The 21,871-nt window shown below is 41.7% G+C and overlaps 1 protein-coding gene across 1 annotated transcript in view; it reads left to right on the top strand.

Moving 5' to 3' along the window:
* Window positions 1-21,871, top strand: part of ACTN2 (actinin alpha 2) — a 105,038-nt gene that overhangs the window by 9,846 nt on the left and 73,321 nt on the right. Inside the window, exon 2 of the mRNA XM_061624573.1 lies at window positions 20,660-20,774. Within this exon, the coding sequence (XP_061480557.1) occupies window positions 20,660-20,774 (115 nt within the window). The remainder of the gene's footprint in view (window positions 1-20,659; window positions 20,775-21,871) is intronic.

Below are 21,871 nucleotides of genomic sequence, written 5' to 3' on the forward strand. Positions count from 1 at the left end.
TAAATACTGCCTCTTTTGTTCCATGAGTGCTTATTAACTGGGGGCGCATCCATACCTGCTCACAAAATCCACATTTTCTCTATTCAATTTGTCACTTTTCTGTCCATACCTGTGTGTTTTGTATTTGGATGTGGTTTCTAAAAATCTGAAGTTTTCCTGTTCATACCTGTGGGTATGGATTTTTAAAAATCAATACACTTTTTTGTCTAGCACCGCCTCTCCATCTGTCCCTCTAGTGCATTTGTCCATTTTCTATCACGTGTTTTTCTTTCTTACCCCCCCCCGAAGTGTGCAAAATCACAGCTCCAATAATATTTCCATTGTTGCACATACAGTCCTCCACTGGGAGGTTCCCCCCATGCCTCCTGGAAGCATGTGAAATTTAAATGTCATACTGAGGCAAACATGCCTGCTGAGAGAACTGTTGTAATGCTGCTTTGTTCTCCTGGCACCATTTTAACTGTTCTCAATGGAGTGTGCAGACTACCACTGTCTGGTTCAATTTCATTTAAACTTAACAAATGTCATGCCTTTTTAAAGGACTATTTAATGGCGCAACTCCCTCTCCTCCCCTCCACAAAGGGGAAGGTAAATCAGGAAAGAAGACAGCACTAGGAGTTTGTGCTGCAAGATAAAGCTGTGTGTTGTCTTTTCAAAGTAAACGTACAGGTAAATGACGTTGGAAAACAGAGAACTGCACAGACAGACAGACAGATAGAACTGGTATAAACCATTCCCTCTATAACAGAAGTATCAAAGAGGGTTTTCACTATGTAATTATTTCTGCAGAAACCTAGCAATATGATGCTGTTTGAATGCATATTTAAAACTTTTCGGTTCCCCCCCAAATAAAAAAAAAGGAAATTTTAGTGAAAAGGGAGTGTGTTGGACACTGAGAAGAGTCTTCTAACATGCTTCCTTGTCCTTTCCTGCTGATTAGAACCAATCAGAGTGAAATGAGGTGTCAGCCACTAAGAAGAGTCTTCCCAGAGCGAACACACTCCCCTTTCATGCTGATTTGCTCCTGCATGCTGTTGTTGTGGGAGAAGTTGCATGTGGGAAGAACTGAGGAGTGTGGAGATAATAAAGGAAAGCAAGCGAGTGAGTAAGGGGGCGTGGCTGTGTGGGGATGTGGCATGACTATCATGAAGGGACCCTGCACTTCTGAATTTGTCACTACACTACTGCTGGAGACTCCGGTTTTGGGGGGGTCTGTGATGTTCCTATATTAATGTATATATGGTAAGTGTTGGTTGTTTAGAAGATACATGGTAAGTGGAGTGAAAGAGGAGGGGGAGTAGAATGCTAGATGATTGGCTGAGTGTTTAAAATGGCTGAACGTATAAAAGGAAGAGAGACAGTGGAATCTGGGGGGAAGAAGAGAAAGAGTGGGTTGTTTGGTGGGTTTGAGAGAGTGGTTTGTCAGGAGAGCGTGGAGAAGGAGGGGGGTGGAGTTCGGATTAGTATTGAGTAAAACCATATGCTTATGTGCCTTAAGAAGAAATCTTGTTAATCTTGTTAGCTTTGTTATCTTTAATAAATACTTAATTTGGTTTACCAAAGGCCTGATCCTTGGCTGGGGTTTCACAGACCAGAAGGGAGGGTAAGGTAATGACCAAGGCTGAAGGGAAACTGTAACAAATGGTGGCAGCGGTGAAGAGAATAACAATACCAGTATTCAGAGTCTCTGGGAATACTAGTATTAGGACGTGACTGGTGGTTGCCTAGCAGGGGGATCTGTTGAGATCTGTGCTAGAGCAGGGAGAGAAACCATAAAAAAGGACAGTCCGGACTGGTGGAGTCCCTGGTGGTGCCTAGTGACAGGCAGTAGCCACACGCAGATAGGAACCTGACAGGGAGAGCCAGGGAAGGGCGTCACAGGTGGTGGCAGTAGCGGTGGGATACGAACAACAGAGAATCCAGATACGAACCAAAGAGAGTCCCAAAGACACGTGGTGACAAAGGAGACTACGTCACAGGTGTTGGCTGTAGCAGTGAGATACGAATACTAGAGAATCCCTACAAGTGGTGTGGCAAACAGAAATAACAAAACAAGATTACTTGTGAGAGTGACTGGCAAAGAGTGTGTGGCAAAGAGTGAGTGAACTCAAACACCATGGCTGAATATATAAAAATGAAAAGAGAGGAGCTGGTGGAGAAGTGCATAACATTCAATTTACCTCACGAGGTTAAAGGGGTAGATGAATTGAGGGTAGCACTTATAGGATTTGCAACTGCCCAGCAAAAACAACCTGTCAGGGAAGAGATCCCAGCAGGATACTTAAGCAATCCTGCTTATATAGAGTATTTGAGAGAGAAGTTGAGGAGGGAGACTGAGGAAAAAGATAAGCAGAGGGAGTTGGAAGCTGAGAGATTGAGGATGGAAGCTGATGGGAAAGATAAACAGCGAGAGTTAGAAATTGAGAAGTTGAAGATGGAAACTGAGAGATTGAGGACTTCCGGGAAGGGTGACTTAGCCTGTGCCTGCTTTTGAGACGGGCTCCTGCCTCAAAAGAAGCTTATTCAGATATATCAGTCAGTTTTTTCTTTTTTTTTTGACTGATTAAACTTCTCCCGGGTAGGGAGAAACGAAGAGATTAACCTCAAAGCCTATTTTTGTTGGGACGACCAGATCTCATTAATTTATGGGACGAGGTCCAGCCGACGAAGGTGGGACGGATTTTCAACAGCAAGCTCTATCTGTTAAAGCGAACGTTCATCTTATCTTCTAAGAGAGAACGCACTAACAGGCAAGCACCCTTCTTTCTATATTTTTCTTTTACTTGACTTAAATTGTTGCTGTTTAAAAGAGATTTGTCAGATTGATCGGTTTTTGACATCTCACTGGGGAGCCATAACTTCTCTCTGCTACGCACTAATTAATAGCTTATCTCTGTTTTTGTTGCAAAAAGCTGTCCTGGATTTGCATTCTAAAGATATACACAGAAGAGGGATTTCTATTCCAGATTTTTATTTTGAAGAATATTATACTGTCTGAGACTACTCTCTTTTTGGTCTATTTTATTTTGACGAATCTGTTTCTTGACGACTGCCATTAATTGTTTCGATCCTGGGAACTGCATTTTGTTTACTTAACTATGGAGAGATAAGGCTGTCTGCTCTGTTTATACTGTGATGTCACCAAGTTTGGAGTATTAACCCAATTGTTGCTGAAATAAGAAGTGGTTTTCCTATATTTTTTTTTTAAAATGGCAATTAAGAAAGTGGCTGAGAATCTGGAAATAACTATGTTTCAGAAAATAATGGATGAGATTGAGATAACGAAACAAAACCTGCGACAGGGTTGTAAGGAGCTGAAAATTGAATTGAGTAAAATGACGCAGGAGATTAAAGATATAGGGGTCCCTGTGAGAGAGGTGACCCTGGAAGGGGTCCCTGTGAGAGAGGAGACCCCGGAGATTGGAACAAACGTGGAACAGGAAAAAGATTTGGAGTCTATGGACTTTAGAAATAAAATCTATTGTTTGGAGACACAGGAGATTAAAGACATAGGGGTCCCTGTGAGAGAGGAGACCCTGGAGACTGGAACAGGGGTCCCTGTGAGAGAGGAGACCCTGGAGACTGGAACAGGGGTCCCTGTGAGAGAGGAGACCCCGGAGATTGGAACAAACGTGGAACAGGAAAAAGATTTGGAGTCTATGGACTTTAGAAATAAAATCTATTGTTTGGAACTCAATGTTATCTCTGAAGAAATTAATGAAGATTCTAGAGATAAAGTTATCAATGGCATGGATAATCTTCTGGACTGGAATGATGTGATGGAGCCCAATATAGAGAAAATTTATGGAATTAACTGCAGCCATGTAACAATGGAAAAACTTTCAAGAGATGACCCAGTGTATTTTGAAAAAAAGAACAGAGATATGATTTTACAGCAGTATTTCAGCAACCTATTCAGAATGGATGGCAAGAAAATATTTGGGATAGAGGTAATTCTCATCAGACTCTTACTATATGACTATGGCTTTGACAGCAAGATTATTATGGAATACTGATAATGGAAGATTGGATACTGAAATTACTGGACTTAACAAGACTACTGAAGATGGAAGATGGAAAATGGAACTAATAGGGATAATAGAACAATGGCTACTGAAATTACTGAACCTAACAGATTCTGATGTGATGGATTAATTGAAATGTTTATTTTGACTATGGTTATGACAATAAGATTATCATAATTAGTAATGAGATGGATTAATTGATATGCTTATCTGGAAAAAAAAATTGATAGATATATTTCTTAAAGAATTGAAACCTCTCTTTGACTTTTTGTGGAAAGAATAAAGTAATGTTTATGAGATTTGATGATTAAGTAAGATAACTATTGGAGGAAAGTGATTTTATAATATGACTTAAGAGACAGGATTGTTATATATTATAGACTTATAACTGATCTGATCTTTGACAAATGGGAAGTCAATATTTTACTCTTTATTTTTTATTTTTATTTTTATTTTTATTTATTTTTTTTTTGTTTAACTATCTTTGATTTTGTTTTTTGTCTTTGAATGTTTTATGATTTCATCTTGTATGTTTTATGAAAATTTGAATAAAAATTATTGAAAAAAAAAAAAAAAGAAACTGAGAGATTGAGGATGGAAGGTGCAGAGAAGGAAAAACAGAGGGAGTTGGAATTTGAGAGAATGAGAGTGGATGCGGAATTACAGGTAGAAAAGTTAAAATTTGAAAGAGAGAAGTTTCATTCTGATGAGACAAGGAAAGACAGAGATGGAGCAAAAATAAAAATTACTCCAAAGGACTTTGCTGTCTATGAGCCTGGTCAAGATCCTCAAATTTATCTCACAACTTTTGAAAAGGCAGCTCAGTTGTGGGGGCTACCTGAAGATAAATACATGCAGTATTTATCAAACCTGATTAAAGGGGAATTGGCTGAGGTATACCAATATTTCCCCTCAGACAGTCCCGTCACCTATGCTGAATTCAAAGAAGCAGTGTTTAAAAGATTCAGACTGGGGCCTGATTATTTTAGAAAGCTTTTCAGAAACTGCCAGATACAGACAGGGAGGTCTTTCGTGGAGCTGGGGACAAAACTGATGGACATATTTGGGAAATGGCTGACAAGTGCAAAAGCTCAGTCTGTGGAGGAGGTGAAAAACCTCATGATATTGGATCAATTATACCATCAGTTACCACCAGAAATAAGGCTCCTGGTCAAAGACCGTTCCCCTACATCGGTGCAGGAGGCTGCAGAGATGGCGGATCACTTCGCCTCCAACAGAACTGGCTGGGTGGGGAAAACATCAAGAGATTTTAAACCCAGATCATATAATGCTGGCAGAAGGGATGTGGTACTACAGCGAGTGAGTCCTCCAGTAAAATCTGAAGGGCACAGGACACCCCAGAGTGGATCTGTGTACCCTAAAAGTGAGGAGAAATTATGCTACAAATGTGGTAGACCGGGGCACCTACGTTTTCAATGTGAGGTTGCCAACCCCATTAGTAATCCTGCTCAGACAAGGGCAGTGAAAACAGAGCCCAAGGCTTTAGAAACAGCGAAAAAGGTTCAGTTCTGCCAGATAAACTGGACAGAAGTAACAGACCTTGATTCAAGTCTGAGAGAGGAAGTGAGTGTACAAGGGGCAAATTATTGGGCATTGCTTGATACTGGTGCCACTCAGACATTACTGAGGCCAGATTTAATAAAATCTGAGGTAATATTACCTCAGGAAACTGTGACTATCCAAGGAGTGAGGGGTCAACCAGAAAGTTTGCCTGTGGCCCTGGTGGAAATGACTTGGAGAGGCCGAGAGGGCCGATATAAAGTAGGCATTAATGCCCAGCAACAAGAACCAGTAATACTGGGAAGAGATGTAATGGGAGCCCAAGGAAAGGTCTATGTAGTGACCAGACAGCAAATTGGCAGAGAAAAAGAAGCCATATTAAGGGGGGCTGAAACAAACAGGGTGGAATCTGTTAACCAGCCTCAGGTCACCATAGCAACCACTAGCAGGCCTGCTGAAGAAGACAAACTGTATCAAGTGGTCTCTGATAAGAAAGAAGCAGAGCAATTCAGGGAAGAGCTGCATAAAGATATAAGTTTGAAGCAGATAAAGGAACAAGCTCTGACCCAACAGATTCCTTTCACTGACAAACTGAGGAATCAAGTTGTGTGTGAGAATGGGATTTTATATAGACTGTGGATGCCCGCTGAGAGAAAGGATGAATGTGAACCAGTGAAGCAATTGATAGTACCTAGCAAATACAGAACCAGATTGCTAGAGGTAGCCCACGATGTCCCATGTGCAGGTCATCTGGGAATAAAAAAGACCAAGAGGAGATTGGCAGCACACTATTATTGGCCAAACATCTCCAAAGATGTAAAACAACATTGTCTATCTTGTGGTATCTGCCAAAAGGTGGGAAAAAGTGGAGTAAAGACTAAGGCACCCTTAAAGCCCCTTCCTATAATTGGACAACCCTTTTATAGAGTGGGAATAGATTTGGTGGGCCCTTTTTCCAAACGCACAAGGCATGGCAAGAAATATCTATTGGTGGTGGTGGATTTTGCCACCAGGTACCCAGACGCAGAAGCACTAAGATCTGTAGAAGCCCCTGTAGTGGCAGAGGCTTTATTAAAAATCTTTATGAGGCTGGGTTTCCCTCATGAAGTGCTGACGGATCAAGGCAGTGTATTCGTGGGAGATATGGTTATGGCGTTCATACCCAGGAAACATGACAAATTACAGGCTAACTGGGAAGGACCATATACCATCAGAGAAAGGCTTGACACAGTGACGTATGTAACCACCACAGACCAATTAAACAAAAGCAAAGTGGTTCATGTAAATATGTTGAAGCCTTACCATACCAGGGATGCACAGGTGTTGCAAGTTACCTTATTCCCTGAGGGAAGTGGGCCTGAACTTCCAGATTTGGTACAGGAAAGCAAAGACAAAGGAGGGGTAGATCAAGTGGAATGGTCAGAGGAGGTGAAGGAGGAAGTAAAAGAAGAGATTCTGAGAGTTTTGAAAACCTATAGGAATCTCTTTAGCAACAAAACTGGCCGAACCAGTATAGTTATACATTCCATTGATACTGGAGATCATGCCCCAATCAGATCTGTTCCGTACCGTGTGAATGGGAAAGTTTTGAATGAGATCAAAAAGGAGGTGGAAGATATGCTGGAATTAGGAGTGATCAGGGAATCCATCAGTCCCTGGGCGTCAAGTATTGTCCTGGTTCCGAAAAAAGATGGAACGACCAGGTTTTGCATTGATTATCGGCTAATCAATAAAATTACTGTCCCAGATGCGTATCCTATGCCTAGGGTAGATGCAATGTTAGAGTTATTGGGGGCAGCAACCATTATCTCTACGTTAGATCTCTGTAAAGGATTTTGGCAAATGGAACTAGACGAGCAATCCAGAGCCAAAACTGCCTTCAGTACACCAGATGGGTTATATGAGTTTGTGACCTTACCCATGGGACTAAGGAACTCACCAAGTTCGTTTCAGAGGCTAATCAATACTGTGTTGCGAGGCATGTCAGATTTTGCAGTGGCCTATATCGATGACGTGGCCATTTTTAGCAAGTCGGTGCCTGAGCATGTCCAACACCTGACAACAGTATTGGAGGCCTTAAGAAAAGCAGGCCTCACAATAAAAGCTAAGAAATGCCAGTTTGGACTAAAGGAAGTAATCTATTTAGGACATAAGGTGGGGAGTGGGAAAATCACCCCCTTATGGAGCAAGGTGGAGGCAATACAAGCGTGGCCGATCCCCTTAACCAAAAAACAAGTAAGGGCATTTCTAGGTGTGGCTGGTTTTTATAGGAAGTTTGTGAGAAATTTTGGGGAAATAGCAACCCCCTTGCATGAATTGACCAAGAAGAAGTGTTCTGAGCGTGTGGTATGGACGGATGAATGTCAGAAGGCTTTTGATCTACTGAAGCAAGCCTTGTGCCAAGGACCCATATTAATAGCACCAGACTATGAGCAACCATTCATCGTGGCTACAGATGCGTCGGACCTGGCGCTGGGAGTCGTCTTGCTACAGGAGAGAGAAGGCACCAGACATCCAGTGGCGTACCTGAGTCGCAACCTGACGCCGAGGGAGAAAAACTATTCGTCGGTCCAGAAGGAGTGCCTGGCGGTCGTGTGGGGACTGAACAAGTTGCGCCCATACGTGTGGGGACGAAGATTCACAGTGACTATGGATCATCGGGCCTTGTTATGGTTGCAGACTATGAAAAACCATAACACTATGCTGCAGAGGTGGTCCTGGGCCCTACAGGACTATCAAGTGGACTTCCAGTTCATCAAAGGCAAGGACAATGTACTGGCCGATGGACTTTCCAGGCAAGTGGCTGGGACTGCAGTGACGTGACCAGACGGAGGAACAAAGAAAGACATTTTCCCCATAGAGACTTTTATTTGTTAACGCGACGTATAAATCCTGGAACAGGAATAATACTCTGCCGTTGTTTTAAGGGGGGGGGAAATGTGATGTTCCTATATTAATGTATATATGGTAAGTGTTGGTTGTTTAGAAGATACATGGTAAGTGGAGTGAAAGAGGAGGGGGAGTAGAATGCTAGATGATTGGCTGAGTGTTTAAAATGGCTGAACGTATAAAAGGAAGAGAGACAGTGGAATCTGGGGGGAAGAAGAGAAAGAGTGGGTTGTTTGGTGGGTTTGAGAGAGTGGTTTGTCAGGAGAGCGTGGAGAAGGAGGGGGGTGGAGTTCGGATTAGTATTGAGTAAAACCATATGCTTATGTGCCTTAAGAAGAAATCTTGTTAATCTTGTTAGCTTTGTTATCTTTAATAAATACTTAATTTGGTTTACCAAAGGCCTGATCCTTGGCTGGGGTTTCACAGACCAGAAGGGAGGGTAAGGTAATGACCAAGGCTGAAGGGAAACTGTAACAAATGGTGGCAGCGGTGAAGAGAATAACAATACCAGTATTCAGAGTCTCTGGGAATACTAGTATTAGGACGTGACTGGTGGTTGCCTAGCAGGGGGATCTGTTGAGATCTGTGCTAGAGCAGGGAGAGAAACCATAAAAAAGGACAGTCCGGACTGGTGGAGTCCCTGGTGGTGCCTAGTGACAGGCAGTAGCCACGCGCAGGTAGGAACCTGACAGGGAGAGCCAGGGAAGGGTGTCACAGGGTCATCTCCAGGTCTCCAATTGAGTCACCCTAAACTCTGGACTCTTAGCTTTCATTTTTTAAAAAGAATTAAGTTTTTAGGTGGTTTGGTTCAAAAAATATAAACCAAAATGTCAGCTGCCCCCTCACCGCAACTTCTGTTAGTACCAGTTGCTCTAATCCCTGCCCTTTCAGGTTTTCAGCCAGGAAGTGAAGTTAGGGTTGTGATTGACAAGACTTGTTGACCCCCAGGCAATACCTAAACCCCATTTTAAGTTCTGAGAACAGTTTCCTTTTCCTGCTTGTCTCACATCAGGAATTAAATAAATATATAGCTTTCAGCAGCATAAAGAGTATTTTTTCTGTACAGGATTGGGACTTGCTTCTGAGTAAACATGCATAGGATTGCACTACAACAGAAGATCACAGCATGATCTTGGTGGGCATACATAGTAAACAAGTTTAGTTATAATTATAATAAAAGTGTGCATGCAGGTTTTTTAATTGTTGCAAAAATAGTATATTATATATTTTATTTTTCAAATAATTTTTTGAACAGATGTTTTAAAAAGTGTACATGCTGCAGTGTTATACTTTTCTAATTAAGGAGTCAAACAGGTCTCAATTGTACTGGACTGTTGAAGAGGGCAGTTTATTTGTTTTATTCATAACCTGTTTTGAAAACCTTCCCAATATGAAACTTTTCTGGGAGTAAAGCTGCAATGCTAATTCCACATACCTGGGAGCTAACCCCATTGAATTCAGTAGGACTTACTTTTGAGTAGACATGGTTAGGATTGTGCTGAAAATCAATGGGACTTTTGAGTGAACATAGAAAAGGATTGTGTTGTAAATCTTTCTCTCCCCCTCCGTCCTTTTTTTTTTTAAAGCAGTTAGGCAGGGCTTAGGTGTCACTGCTTTTATTTGGCAGGAAACTAATACTTAAAAAAAATGTTCTGCAATGGCCAACTGGTTTTGACAATAATTATTATATGGTGTGTATGTATTTTTACATCTGCGGTGTGTATGCATATGGGATATTTCCAACAACCTGTGAGGTAGGGTTGGAAACCAAGGCATCTCACAACAAGAAATAAAGCCATTTAAAATCCAATCAACACAAGTATAAAACAGTTGCAAAACAGTTTAACGTGGCATGATTCTGAATTTTGGATTGGATGAATAAAGTTCCTGTTCACTGAATTGTAGTCCTGTGCATGTTTCCCTATTTGAATAAGCTCCCTTGAATACATTGGGACTTGCTTCTGAGTAAACATGCATAGGATTGCACTATAAATATCTTTACAGGTTGTGTAAATAATAAACACCTTTAACATTCATACTTATATAAATATTTGTTCATACTATGTCTTGATATGTATCTGATCTCCCACAATGGTTGTAAATTATTATTTGCAAATTATTATTTCCTCTACATTTTAAGTGTGCCCTTCTTGCTTGGGGTGGTCATGGTTCCCCTCTGTTGTTTTCAACCTGAGAGGTAAATTAGGCTGAGAGATGGTGCATAGCCCATGGTCACCCAGTAAACTTTGTAGCTTATTTCCATGGAAAATTTAATTAAATTGATTTATATGCAGGCAAAGTTTATGAAGTAATGCAGATCCACATAATACATTGAAAGCATACCCAACTCACATTTAAAGCACATGACTTCCCCCAAAGAATTCTGGGAAGTGTAGTTTTCCCCTCACAGTTATAGTTCCCACCACCCTTAAACTACAGCTCCCATTATTCTCTGTGATGGGATTAATGTGCTTCACATGTATGTTGAATGTGCTTTAAATGCATGGTGTGGATCTGCCCTAGTATACTGTGCATTCATTAGTAAACTGAAAATAACAATTCTAAAAGATACCTTTAAAAACAGGTCTGTAGCTCAGTGGTAGGGCACATGTTTTGCATGCAAAGGTCCAAAATTCAATCTGTGTAAGAGACAATTGCCTGAAATCCTGGACGCAAATGCTAGTCCATGTCATCAGTACTGAGCTGGATGGTATCAAACAGTCTGACTCGGTATAAGGCAGACTCCTTTGTGCCTAAAAGAAGAAAGAGACCCAAGGGCCACAGTAACTCTGAAATTTATTTATGTATTTTATTTACAACATTTATATACTGCTTTATTGTAAAACAACTCAAAGCAGTTTATAGAAGGAATTAAAACAATAAAATTAGTGTCAAAAACAGTTCAATACAGGTATTTAAAAACATTCAAAATAATAAAACCAAGAATGAGATAAAAACATAATAGATTTTTCCATGTCTTGGTAGGCTTGCCTAAACAAAAATGTTTTTAGCAGGTGCCAAAATGAGTACAATGGAATGCCTGCCTAACATCAATAGGCAGGAATTTCCAAAGCGTAGGTGCTGTGACACTAAAGGATCAATTTCTTACAAGAGCAGAACAAGTACTATGTGGAACCTGTAACATGGAAAGCACACCTTGAACTTGGCCTGGTAGTAAATAAGCAACCAGTGCAGATTTCAGAGCAGAGGTATTATGTGCTGATAGGGTCTCACTCGTGTCAGCAATCCTGCCACAGCATGCTGCACTAATTGCAGCCACCCGAGTCAGGTTGTGCTGCATGGGGATTTCTGTGACCTTGGCTGGTTGGCTGCCAGGATTTTTTTAGTTTTGGTTGGGAACACTGACTGGTTGTGGGATGTTTTCTGTCTTACTCATAGGAATTTTGTTGTGGTTGGTATAGTATTGCATTTAGGAAATCATCACTGTCTTTTTCTTTTTCTATTTGCATTTCATTTACCTTTAACTTCACTCCCTTACATCCATAGAAGCAACAACAGTAGTTTCATGCGGTCAGCTCAACCCCCTTAAACCCACTGATGATGCACCTTGTTATTTGCGTGATGGTTTGTTTCTTGCCCAATACTGGTAAAAGAGAATTCACATACTGGGAAGTGTGGCTTTAATTGCTGTTGCTTCCAAACAGGTAGACCAAACCATTTGTACTTTCTCTGTCAATTATATTACTCACTGGAATTGGGTTGGTGGTCAAATTGAGTTTATAGCAGCCCACAGAGCAGGCAGGAAAGAGTAGAGAATCTTCTTAACTCTTACTCATTTTTCAAGCCTCTGTCTGCAGTGAAGGGTCAAGTCTGTAAAGACGTTTGGAGCAGCCACATTAAAAGGCAGGCAGGGCATTCCAGGCAGGGTTGCCAACCCTGCTTTGATAAGGATATTGTTGCAGAGGATCCCTAGTCAAGCCTTACCAACAGCACAATCCTAACATTATCTACTCAGAAGTAAGTCCTGTTGAGTTCTACGGGGCTTAGTCCCTTAGTGTGTTTGGAATTGCAGCCTTCAGGGGCATCCATCTTAGTCCTGAGTGCTTCCATCTAACATCTCCACAACACTAGGCTTTCTTCCTACAATGGCCTTCTGATGAGTGGGCTGGCCTGAGGGCACTTAAACACTTCTTGCCAGAAGCAAGTAGACTAGATTAAATGTTCCTTACCCAGGCTGTCTAAGCAGGTGGGAAGGAATGATCCCATCACTTCTGCTACACCTGGAAACACCCTCATTTAGCTAAGATTTCTATCTTAATTTCCAATCAGATAATTTTTGTTTGTTTGAGTGGTATGCTCCAAACAACTGTGGTTGATGCCTAATGACATCACTAGGGCCTACCCCTATGACATTACTAGGGCTCTCCCCTATGACATCATTATGACCTGCCCCATTACATCACTAGGGACCGCCCTCATGATATCACTAGGGACCGCCCCTGAAATCTCAGGGTTTGGGATGCTTCTGACCTGGCAACCCTCCTTGACAAGCAGCACTTGGCAGGCATAACACTTGATTGTTTTGAATAGCTCATTAGTTGTGCTGGCCTGTAACTGAGGGAAGTCCAGCACAGGAGGGACATAAATGATATAGTTTTGTACTAATTGTTAGATGGTAAAAACAGAGGGTATCTTAGTATCTGAGGTGGGGAACCTCAGATCCATGGCTGAACGTGGCTCTCCATATTGTTCTATTTGGCCCTCATGACATTCCATACAACCTACCAGATCACATTCCTCACTGGCCCTGCTCCACCAACTTCTTGAGTGTTTTTTCCTTGGTGGCATGTGCCCTATGATAATGCATTTCACTTGCTTGGATGAAGAGGGGTGTGTGTGTGTGTGTGTGTGTGTGTGTGTGTGTAGAAATCTCTGTCTTTTGCATGGCTGGAATCTTGCCTACTGTACAAAGTAAGAGTTGTCCTTGTTGTTCTGCTCACTGATGGTATGTGGCCCCCAAAAGGTTTCTCATAAGGGAAAGTGGCCCTGTGACTGAAAAACATTCCCAACACCTCCTCTAAGGTATAAAAAATAAAAAATTTACAAAATTTACAAAATAGTGTGGACCCATAGCATTCACTTTCACCAGTGCCATTGATGGTCTAGCTACATGTGTGAATGGAAATCACATTTTTGTAGCAGTAGTAGCAACAAATTAGCAAATTGTGGTTTGGAAGGTACTGCAGCAGGAAGACATCTGGACCCCTGGATTGTTGGAAGTGGGGCAAGAGCAACTCCTATTTTGTTCTTTTGTCTATGTTCCAGAGGGAAGATAGAGCTACGATCCTCCAGATGGATAGGCTTGTTTACCTTTACCTGTGATGCTCTGACTGACTTCCTTCTGTCACTAGACTGTTATGTCTTTAGGGAAGCTTACCTGCCCCTCCTCCTTCTGCCCTTTCCACTTCCTTTCTTCTCTGATTGTCCGGGAGAGAGGAGACATCCTTTTGTCTCTGCTCTCTCCAAGCCATGAGGCTAAGCCCTACACCTGGGCGTTGTGCTTCCAACTTAGTTAGTTAGTTAGAACTAGGTTTGCTTTTCAATCTACAATGTATTTCTATAAATAAAGTAGCTTTTCTTATTTTACTAAATCTCAAGTCTCAGTGATGCTGATGCAGGGTAAAAGCCTGCTTTCCTAGGCAAACGCACGCACCGCTGGCACACTCGTATTTCAATATCTGCTGTTACTCTGCTGCTGTGGTGCTGCTTTAAACAAAATTAAGCAACACAAACACACAGCGCAACATGGATCAAATGGGTAACAATTATACATCTGCTGTGCTGTATACTGATTGGCTAGAAAACCTTCGGCTCTTCCTATGGCTTCTGCTGGCACCTCCTGTGTTAAGAACTTTTGAAGATGTGCTGAGGTGTATTTACCTTTAATAGAAAGATTGCTTTGTGAAACTAAGTGTAAAGTTGAGAAGTCTAATTTTTTCAAGTATTTGGTTGCAGCATGTTTGTAGGCTTTCAAGTTCCACCTGGCATTTCACTGCCATCTGATACACTGTTCTGCTTCTATTGGGGGAAGGGGAGTTGTGCTGTCTAATTTAATGCAAAGCTTTTCCAATCCTAAGGGATTAAAGATGTGCAGAGTATAGTGCTATATGTTGGCCACAATTTGATCTCTAAGACCTGGGCATATTTTGAATAGTTGTGCAATGGCCATTAATAGAGTAGATTAGTCAGAGGCAGCAGTTCATGCTCCCAACACATGGAAACAGAATAAAGGCTCAAGAAAGAAGACTACACAGCATGAAAGGACTTGGAATTTCCTCTGTTCTGCTCATTTGGTTTGTTGGGTCTCTTCAGAAGTTCATGTTTTCAGATTCCATTTTCTCCAAGAACGCCTAGGGGGTTACTACCTGAAATAGTTGTATGTAGACAAATATACACAACATCTGCTTGTGCGATACATCAGCAATAGCAAGCCACTAAAAGATGCTTGGGGAGTACACCTCCTTGTGTAGTGGAAGCCACTGACTCATAGAGAAAAATCACAACCTGAAATTGTTTATTATCTTGTGACTTTAAAAGTGACAGTGGTAGTGACACTACTGAAATCACTACATCTTAGGAATTATTGAAGGCCGTCAGAACGTAATCTAGTGCCCAACATGGATGTGGCAATAATTGTTTTTAATGGGCTCTGCTCTATCCCTTAGCTTCAGGCTTGGTAACAGAAATGAAAACATACAAATAAAATACATGCAAATATACATGGGCAGGAGGATAGACGGATAAGTGAACCAAGGTTGTTAGAAGGAACTGGTTTGCTTCTTTCAGCGAAAAAGGGATCCTCTGAGTTCATAAGAGGAAACCAGGTCTTCTCCTCTAGTTCCTTTCTCCCCTCACTGGAACTGGCTGTTCCACCTCGCCTGCCTTTTGAAAAACTTTTTTAAGTTACTGACAGCCCATGAGGTGACTGCCCTAAAACAGGAACAGTAAAACAAATGCGCAGAGTGCATGTCCCAATATATTGTGAAGTGTGTGACCGATTCTATATGGGTTCCAATATTATTTGTAACTCATCACTTCTCCCACATTCAAGTGCTCCAGGCAGTAATGTAAACAAAAACAGAACTTTTATTGTTAACCAAGAATGTCTTTGAGACTAGCATGTAAAGCTGACACATAAGCATGATGGTTACTCAGTGTTTCTGTATTAATTAACCTACTGTCACCCAGCACCCAACTCACTATCTCTCTCTTTTCTAAAACCCACAACTGAGCTCTCCTTGCATCCCTCACAAAACCCATCCAAACTCCAGACTAAACAGTCCTTTTAACCCTCTCCTCCTTCTCAACATTCCAATTACAAGATTGGCTAATGACAGAAAAGGGTGGAACCTAGCCCTGTCCATCACAACATGGTCCATGAATCTGACTAGTCCACCACTCATTCAAACTATTTTCATTTAGGTCTTACTAGGAGAGGGTTGGAAGGCACTGAAACAAGGAAGTTTGGGCATGGACCCAGCGTGGCACAGTTCTTTTTCTTTCACTCCTTGTCTGCCTCCACCTCTCCCACTTCGTAGTTTGAGCATATTTTACATGTGCTCGTCCCCTGTGCCCTGCAATTTGATGGAAGTGACTTCCTATATGAGATAGAGTTCTGAGTTTTGTGGGAGCTAGTAATATGCTTCGCAAGCATAGGTAGGGCTTGAAGAGAACTTGCACTGTGCAGGCAATTCCACTTTTACACGTGTTCCTATGCAACCTAACTACATCTCTAACAACTAGATAGTCTGAAGGATGTGTTATATTTGTGCCATGAATCAGGCATGAGACAATTGTAATAAGTATTGGAGGACTGAGTGAGCAAAATTTGCAAATCTCCTACTTTGATAAATTATCTAACTGAGCAACCAGTGGTGGTTGATCCATTAGGGCAAATGCAGAACTCCCCACCAACTTCAGTCAGTCCTCAGCCAGCTCCCACCTGCCTGCCTTCTTACTTACAACCTGTCCAGCGGGTGGAACTGCCTGTCAGTGTCCTCTTTAGTCTCACCTTTGCGCTTTGTAGAGGAACGGGCCACACTAGAACTAGTTAGCTCTGCCTGTCATAGGCATGGGCCCCAAGGAGAACCCCTGGCATGGATGGGTGAATTGATAGTGGGGTACAGACACTGGGGAGGACATTGCCAGCACTGATGATGGGAATGAGGGGGTAACAGAGGGGATATCTCCAGAAGCCTTAAAGCCGACTGCTAGAGTGGCTGAGAAAGGTTCGGCCAGCCTTATTTGTCTCAGCTGGCTGCTGGGAACTTTCTGCTGGCATCAAGGCCCGGCACAACGGTTGAAGAGATAAGCCCTAATGAACGCTTTGGAATGTCTCCGGCAGCGGAAAATGAAAGTAATTTAGCAGATGGAGAGATTGCCATGTTTCCCCCTGTTGTAGACCCCGCCTTGCAGCTCGTGCTGGAAAGAACCTGAATTAATTCATAATGTTAAGTGCCCGACCTTTTTTTTTGTATATAAGAAATAGCACTGCTTATATTTGCTGTTGTGACAACTCGCCTGCTGCTGCCACCGCCAATGTCTAGTAAGCCTATTCCTGTTTGAATCTTGGTTTAGGCATAGCATGAGATCCTAGATCTCTGTTCTGATTTCTGGAATAACGGTTTGTGCAGAGTCCTGGGTGTGCTTCTCTGGTTGGGAGCCAGGACAGCCATTGGCTCTGGCTCCACCTACTGTTTGTTTTCCTGTCTCCCATCCTACCAATGGACACCAGCCACCACTGTGTGCAACTGCTGTAGCTATGGTAGTTGACTCCGGTTCTACATAATTGATGATAAAGATAAAAATAGAAGTACTGAAAGTGAGAACAATACTATATTTAGGACTGCCAAGAGGCAAGCACAGGGGACCCAGACTCTGAACTTTTTTTTTTTTTTTACAAAATTAAGCTTCTAGTCCTCCTTGAAAGAAAGTTATGAAACAAAATGTGCAGGTTCCCTTCTAAGCAATTTTTGTTAAATGAGCCAGCCTGGCTCCTCCTACTTTCAGTGTTTTTATCTAGTGAAGTCAGAGTTATTGACTTGTTTAAATACCAGGTGATGGGAATCCCTGGGAGTCCTAGACCTGCTTCTTTCTACTTCCCTTTATTGCATTCTTCTTGATTCTGTCTTATTTTCTAGTCCTTGGAATCTCTGTAATTTGCCCTTCCTTTTCCCCTAACATCCAAGATGCACCTTTCCTGTGGTGGGTTTGTCTAAGATCTGGTACTCCATAGAAGTTATTTTTGCAAACACCACTACAGAATAAATGTGGTGAATGTTAAAGAATCTCACTACTACCACCATATTGCAAATAAAAAATGTGAAAACTTTGCAAAGAGGTTTAGGCATTTCTTCTGCTATGTAGAAGCTAAAGTCCAGGTACTTATTAAGAATTCACTATGTAGTTAACTTACAGTAAATAGTATACATGTCTACTCAGACGTAAGTCTATTTGTGTTTAATGGGGTCTGCTCTCAGGTAAGTGGGTATAAGATTGCAGCCTAGGTATTGGTTTATTATTATTATTGTTGTTGTTGCTGTTGTTACACACCTTTTACCCAAAGGTCCCAGAGTGGTTTACAGCAAATTTAAACACAATTAAAAACAGTTAAAAGCAAGCTAAACAACATCACAGAAGATAGGGTGGATCCTAAAAATATACATCTCAAGTGTTGAAGGCTAAGGTAAAGAGGTGCTTCTTCAGCATTCATCAAAAGTTGTACAATGAGGTGCCAGATGCACCTTGATGGGGAGAGAGTTCCACAACCTAGGGCTGCCATAGAAAATGCCCTCTCCCATAGGAGCTTCTGAGGATGGCGGAACTACCAAAAGGGTTGGCACTGGAGGAAAGCAGGATTCTTGTGCCTTAACAGCTGTGTAGTGGGCAGAAGCAAAAGCATAACAAAGATTTGTATTTCATCTGTATTGTACCAGTGAAAATACAAATAATTGCTCTTCTGTGATGATTTTTTAAAAATGAAACTTACTGATAGAACAAACTGAGTACGCTTGGTTGCCAAGTAACCAGAGGAGTGGAAATGTTAAATTAAAGGACATGGTCATTAGGAAACTGTGTGATTAATCTTTCCCCTCAGTGTGAATAGAAAATACTGTGTTAGCAGCTGGCATTGAGCCCTTATGGTGGATGTTGCAAAGAGAAAATGGAAGTAAAAACAGTGACTTTAGTACGAAGTAATTCTCCCATGTGGATAAGCCCTTAGTAATTGAAATTACCACTTCATAGCTTTTTCAAACCTCCATCACAGAAGCAGCTTGCACTGTGCCAATCTTTTTTTTGCCCTTTCTATAAGCAATAGTGACCTACCTGCCAGGAAGCTAGCATAGCAGCTTCGCCTCACATGGCGAGCCACTTGTCTTCCACCATGTCATGTTTTTTGAGGGCTCCCTCAAATATATATGCACATACCATGTCAACATATGCACATAGATCTCAGTAGGAAGAAACCCTGCCCATGATAAGAACATGACCACATCAGTGGGCATCTGTTGACCCATTTTAAGGCCACGTTACATGTTACAGGTTTAGCCTGCAATACATATCCTATACATAGTCAATTGGGAGTAAGCCCCACTGAAATCCATGGGACTTCTTTCTGACTAGACATTTAGAGGACTGTACTGTTAGTGTGTACCCCCTCTAAGATGCACACCTTAACTTGGTGAGGGGGTTTGAGAGTGTTGAGGTAGCTGAGAGCAGTGCCACAGGAGTCTAGACCAAGTGGCTAGACTCCTAGCAAGGGCACCCAAGGTGGAATGATCAAAGCTGAGACACCAGATTAAGATGCATCCAAACTCAGATGAAGGTAAACTACCTCTGAATACCTTTTACCATGAAAACCCTATGAATAGACTATCCAAAATGCAACACGAGATAGTGCTGGAAGATGAGACCCCCAGGTCAGATGGCACTCAGCGAGTTACTGGGGAAGAACAACAAACAAGTACGAGTAGCGCTGTGACTAATGATGCAACTGGGTCAAAGCTGAAAACAAGCCCAGAGGATGAAGTGCACAGATGCGAAAGGAAAGTCCAGAGTTGTACAACACACACAATAGGAACATGGAATGTGAGAAGCATGAACCCGGGAAAGTTAGAAATTGTCAAGAAAGAAATGGAACATATCAATATTACAATCCTTGGTGTGAGTGAATTAAAATGGACGGGTATGGGACATTTTCAATCAGGCAACTACAAAATATTTTTATACAGGAAATGATAAATTTAGAAGAAATGGGGTTGCTCTAATAGTGAGAAATGATGTAGCAATTAGGAGCTATAACACTATGAGAAAACTAGAAAAGATCCTCAGATGCAAAGATGTGTCACGGAACACCAAAGTCAGGATCATTCAGACCATGGTATTCCTGATCTCTATGTATGGATGTGAAAGTTGGACAGTGAAAAAAGTGGATAAGAGAAAAATCAACTCATTTGACATGTGGTGTTGGAGGAGAGTTTTGCAGGTACCGTGGACTGCAAAAAAGACACATAATTGGGTGTTAGACCAAATGAAACCAGAACTCTCACTAGAAGCTAAAATGATGAAACTGAGGTTATCATACTTTGGACACATCATGAGAAGACATGATTCACCAGAAAAGACAATAATGGTGGGAAAAACAGAAGGGAGTAGAAAGAGAGGAAGACCAAACAAGAGATGGATTGGTTCCATAAAGGAAGTCACAGACCTGAACTTACAAGATCTGAACAGGGTGGTTTACAACAGATGCTACTGGAAGTCGCTGGTTCATAGGGTTGCCATAAGTCATAATCAACTTGAAGTTACATAACACACACACACTGTTAGTGTGTACACCACATGGATCCATAGGCTATTCCATAAGGTGAGGCAGATCACATGTGTTGATTTCATGTACATGCTGTGAGGATGATGCAAGGTATCCAATGGGCGCATGCAATGTAATGTGTGAAGTGATGCTTAATATGCACCCAAAATATGCAGCGTTGGAATAGTAAAGTACTATTTGATAAATATACAAGACAGATTGGCCTTGAATTTGCCAAATAGCAAATCTAAACATTTCTGGAATGTTAATATGTTCATATTTCTATGTCTTTACTTAAGATGTATCATTGCTTGAAACTGGAGATCCAAATCTTAATTGAATTTTAATAGCCATGTGCTATTTTTTCTAACACTCTTAATAATTATGATTGCAGACATTTACAGCCTGGTGCAATTCCCACTTACGGAAAGCAGGCACGCAGATTGAGAACATTGAAGAGGATTTCAGGAACGGCCTTAAACTGATGTTGCTCTTGGAAGTCATTTCAGGTTTGTTTAAAAGCAGCAAATATAAAAATGTGACCCTCATCATAATTAGGGATGAGTGAATCTTTCCATTTCAGTTTCTCATTTTTCCAACCTTAAGTTCAGTTCTCTACATTTCCACCTCAGTTTGCATTAAAAAAAAGTCCTCATGAAAAGCCAATTTAGTACACATTTCTCCTAATGTACACATTTTTACAAAGCAGTTCCTCTAATATAATGCATGTTTATGTTATTTTTCCCAATATATGCATTTTTATGCACACTTTAGTATATGCATTTTGTGCACATTACATGGCTGGAAAACAGCACAGCAAAATTCAGAGAAGTTTTAATTTTGAAAGATGGCTGTGTTCTGGTTCACGTATTGTTAAGGAAACTGTGGATTAGGTAGGTTCACCTTTATTAAATTTTCCCTCTATCTCTAATAATAATTTCCCACTATATTCTAAACATTATTAGGGACCTAGACTCCGATGTTATGACAGATGAATCCATTGAAGTGTCCAGAACACGGTCTTGTCTTTCATTATTGGATGAGTTTCAGTTGGTGCAGCTTGAGGAAGTGGACAAGGTGCTTGGATTGGTGCGGGCGACCACGGCTGCTCTAGATCCTTGTCCATCTTGGCTAGTGAAGGCTAGCAGGACTAGTACCACCGGCTGGGCCAAGGAAGTGATAAATGCCTCCTTGAGTGAGGGAGTAGTCCCTAGTAGTCTCAAGGAGGCAGTAGTGAGACCTCTTTTAAAGAAACCTTCCTTAGACCCAGATAACTTGAACAATTATAGACCGGTGGCGAATGTCCCCTTTTTGGGCAAGGTTCTGGAGCGGGTGGTCGCCGGTCAACTCCAGGTGCTCTTGGATGAGACCGATTATCTGGATCCGTTTCAATCCGGTTTTAGGCCTGGTTTTGGCACTGAAACAGCCTTGGTCGCCCTCTATGATGACCTCTGTTGGGAGAGGGACAGAGGGAGTGTGACTCTGTTGATTCTCCTTGATCTCTCAGCGGTGTTTGATACCATCGACCATGGTATCCTTCTGGGGAGACTCGCGGAGTTAGGAGTTGGAGGCACTGCTTGGCAGTGGTTCCGCTCCTACTTGGCGA

Source organism: Rhineura floridana, chromosome 4 (assembly GCF_030035675.1).
Source record: "Rhineura floridana isolate rRhiFlo1 chromosome 4, rRhiFlo1.hap2, whole genome shotgun sequence".
NCBI classification, from domain to species: Eukaryota; Metazoa; Chordata; class Lepidosauria; order Squamata; family Rhineuridae; genus Rhineura; species Rhineura floridana.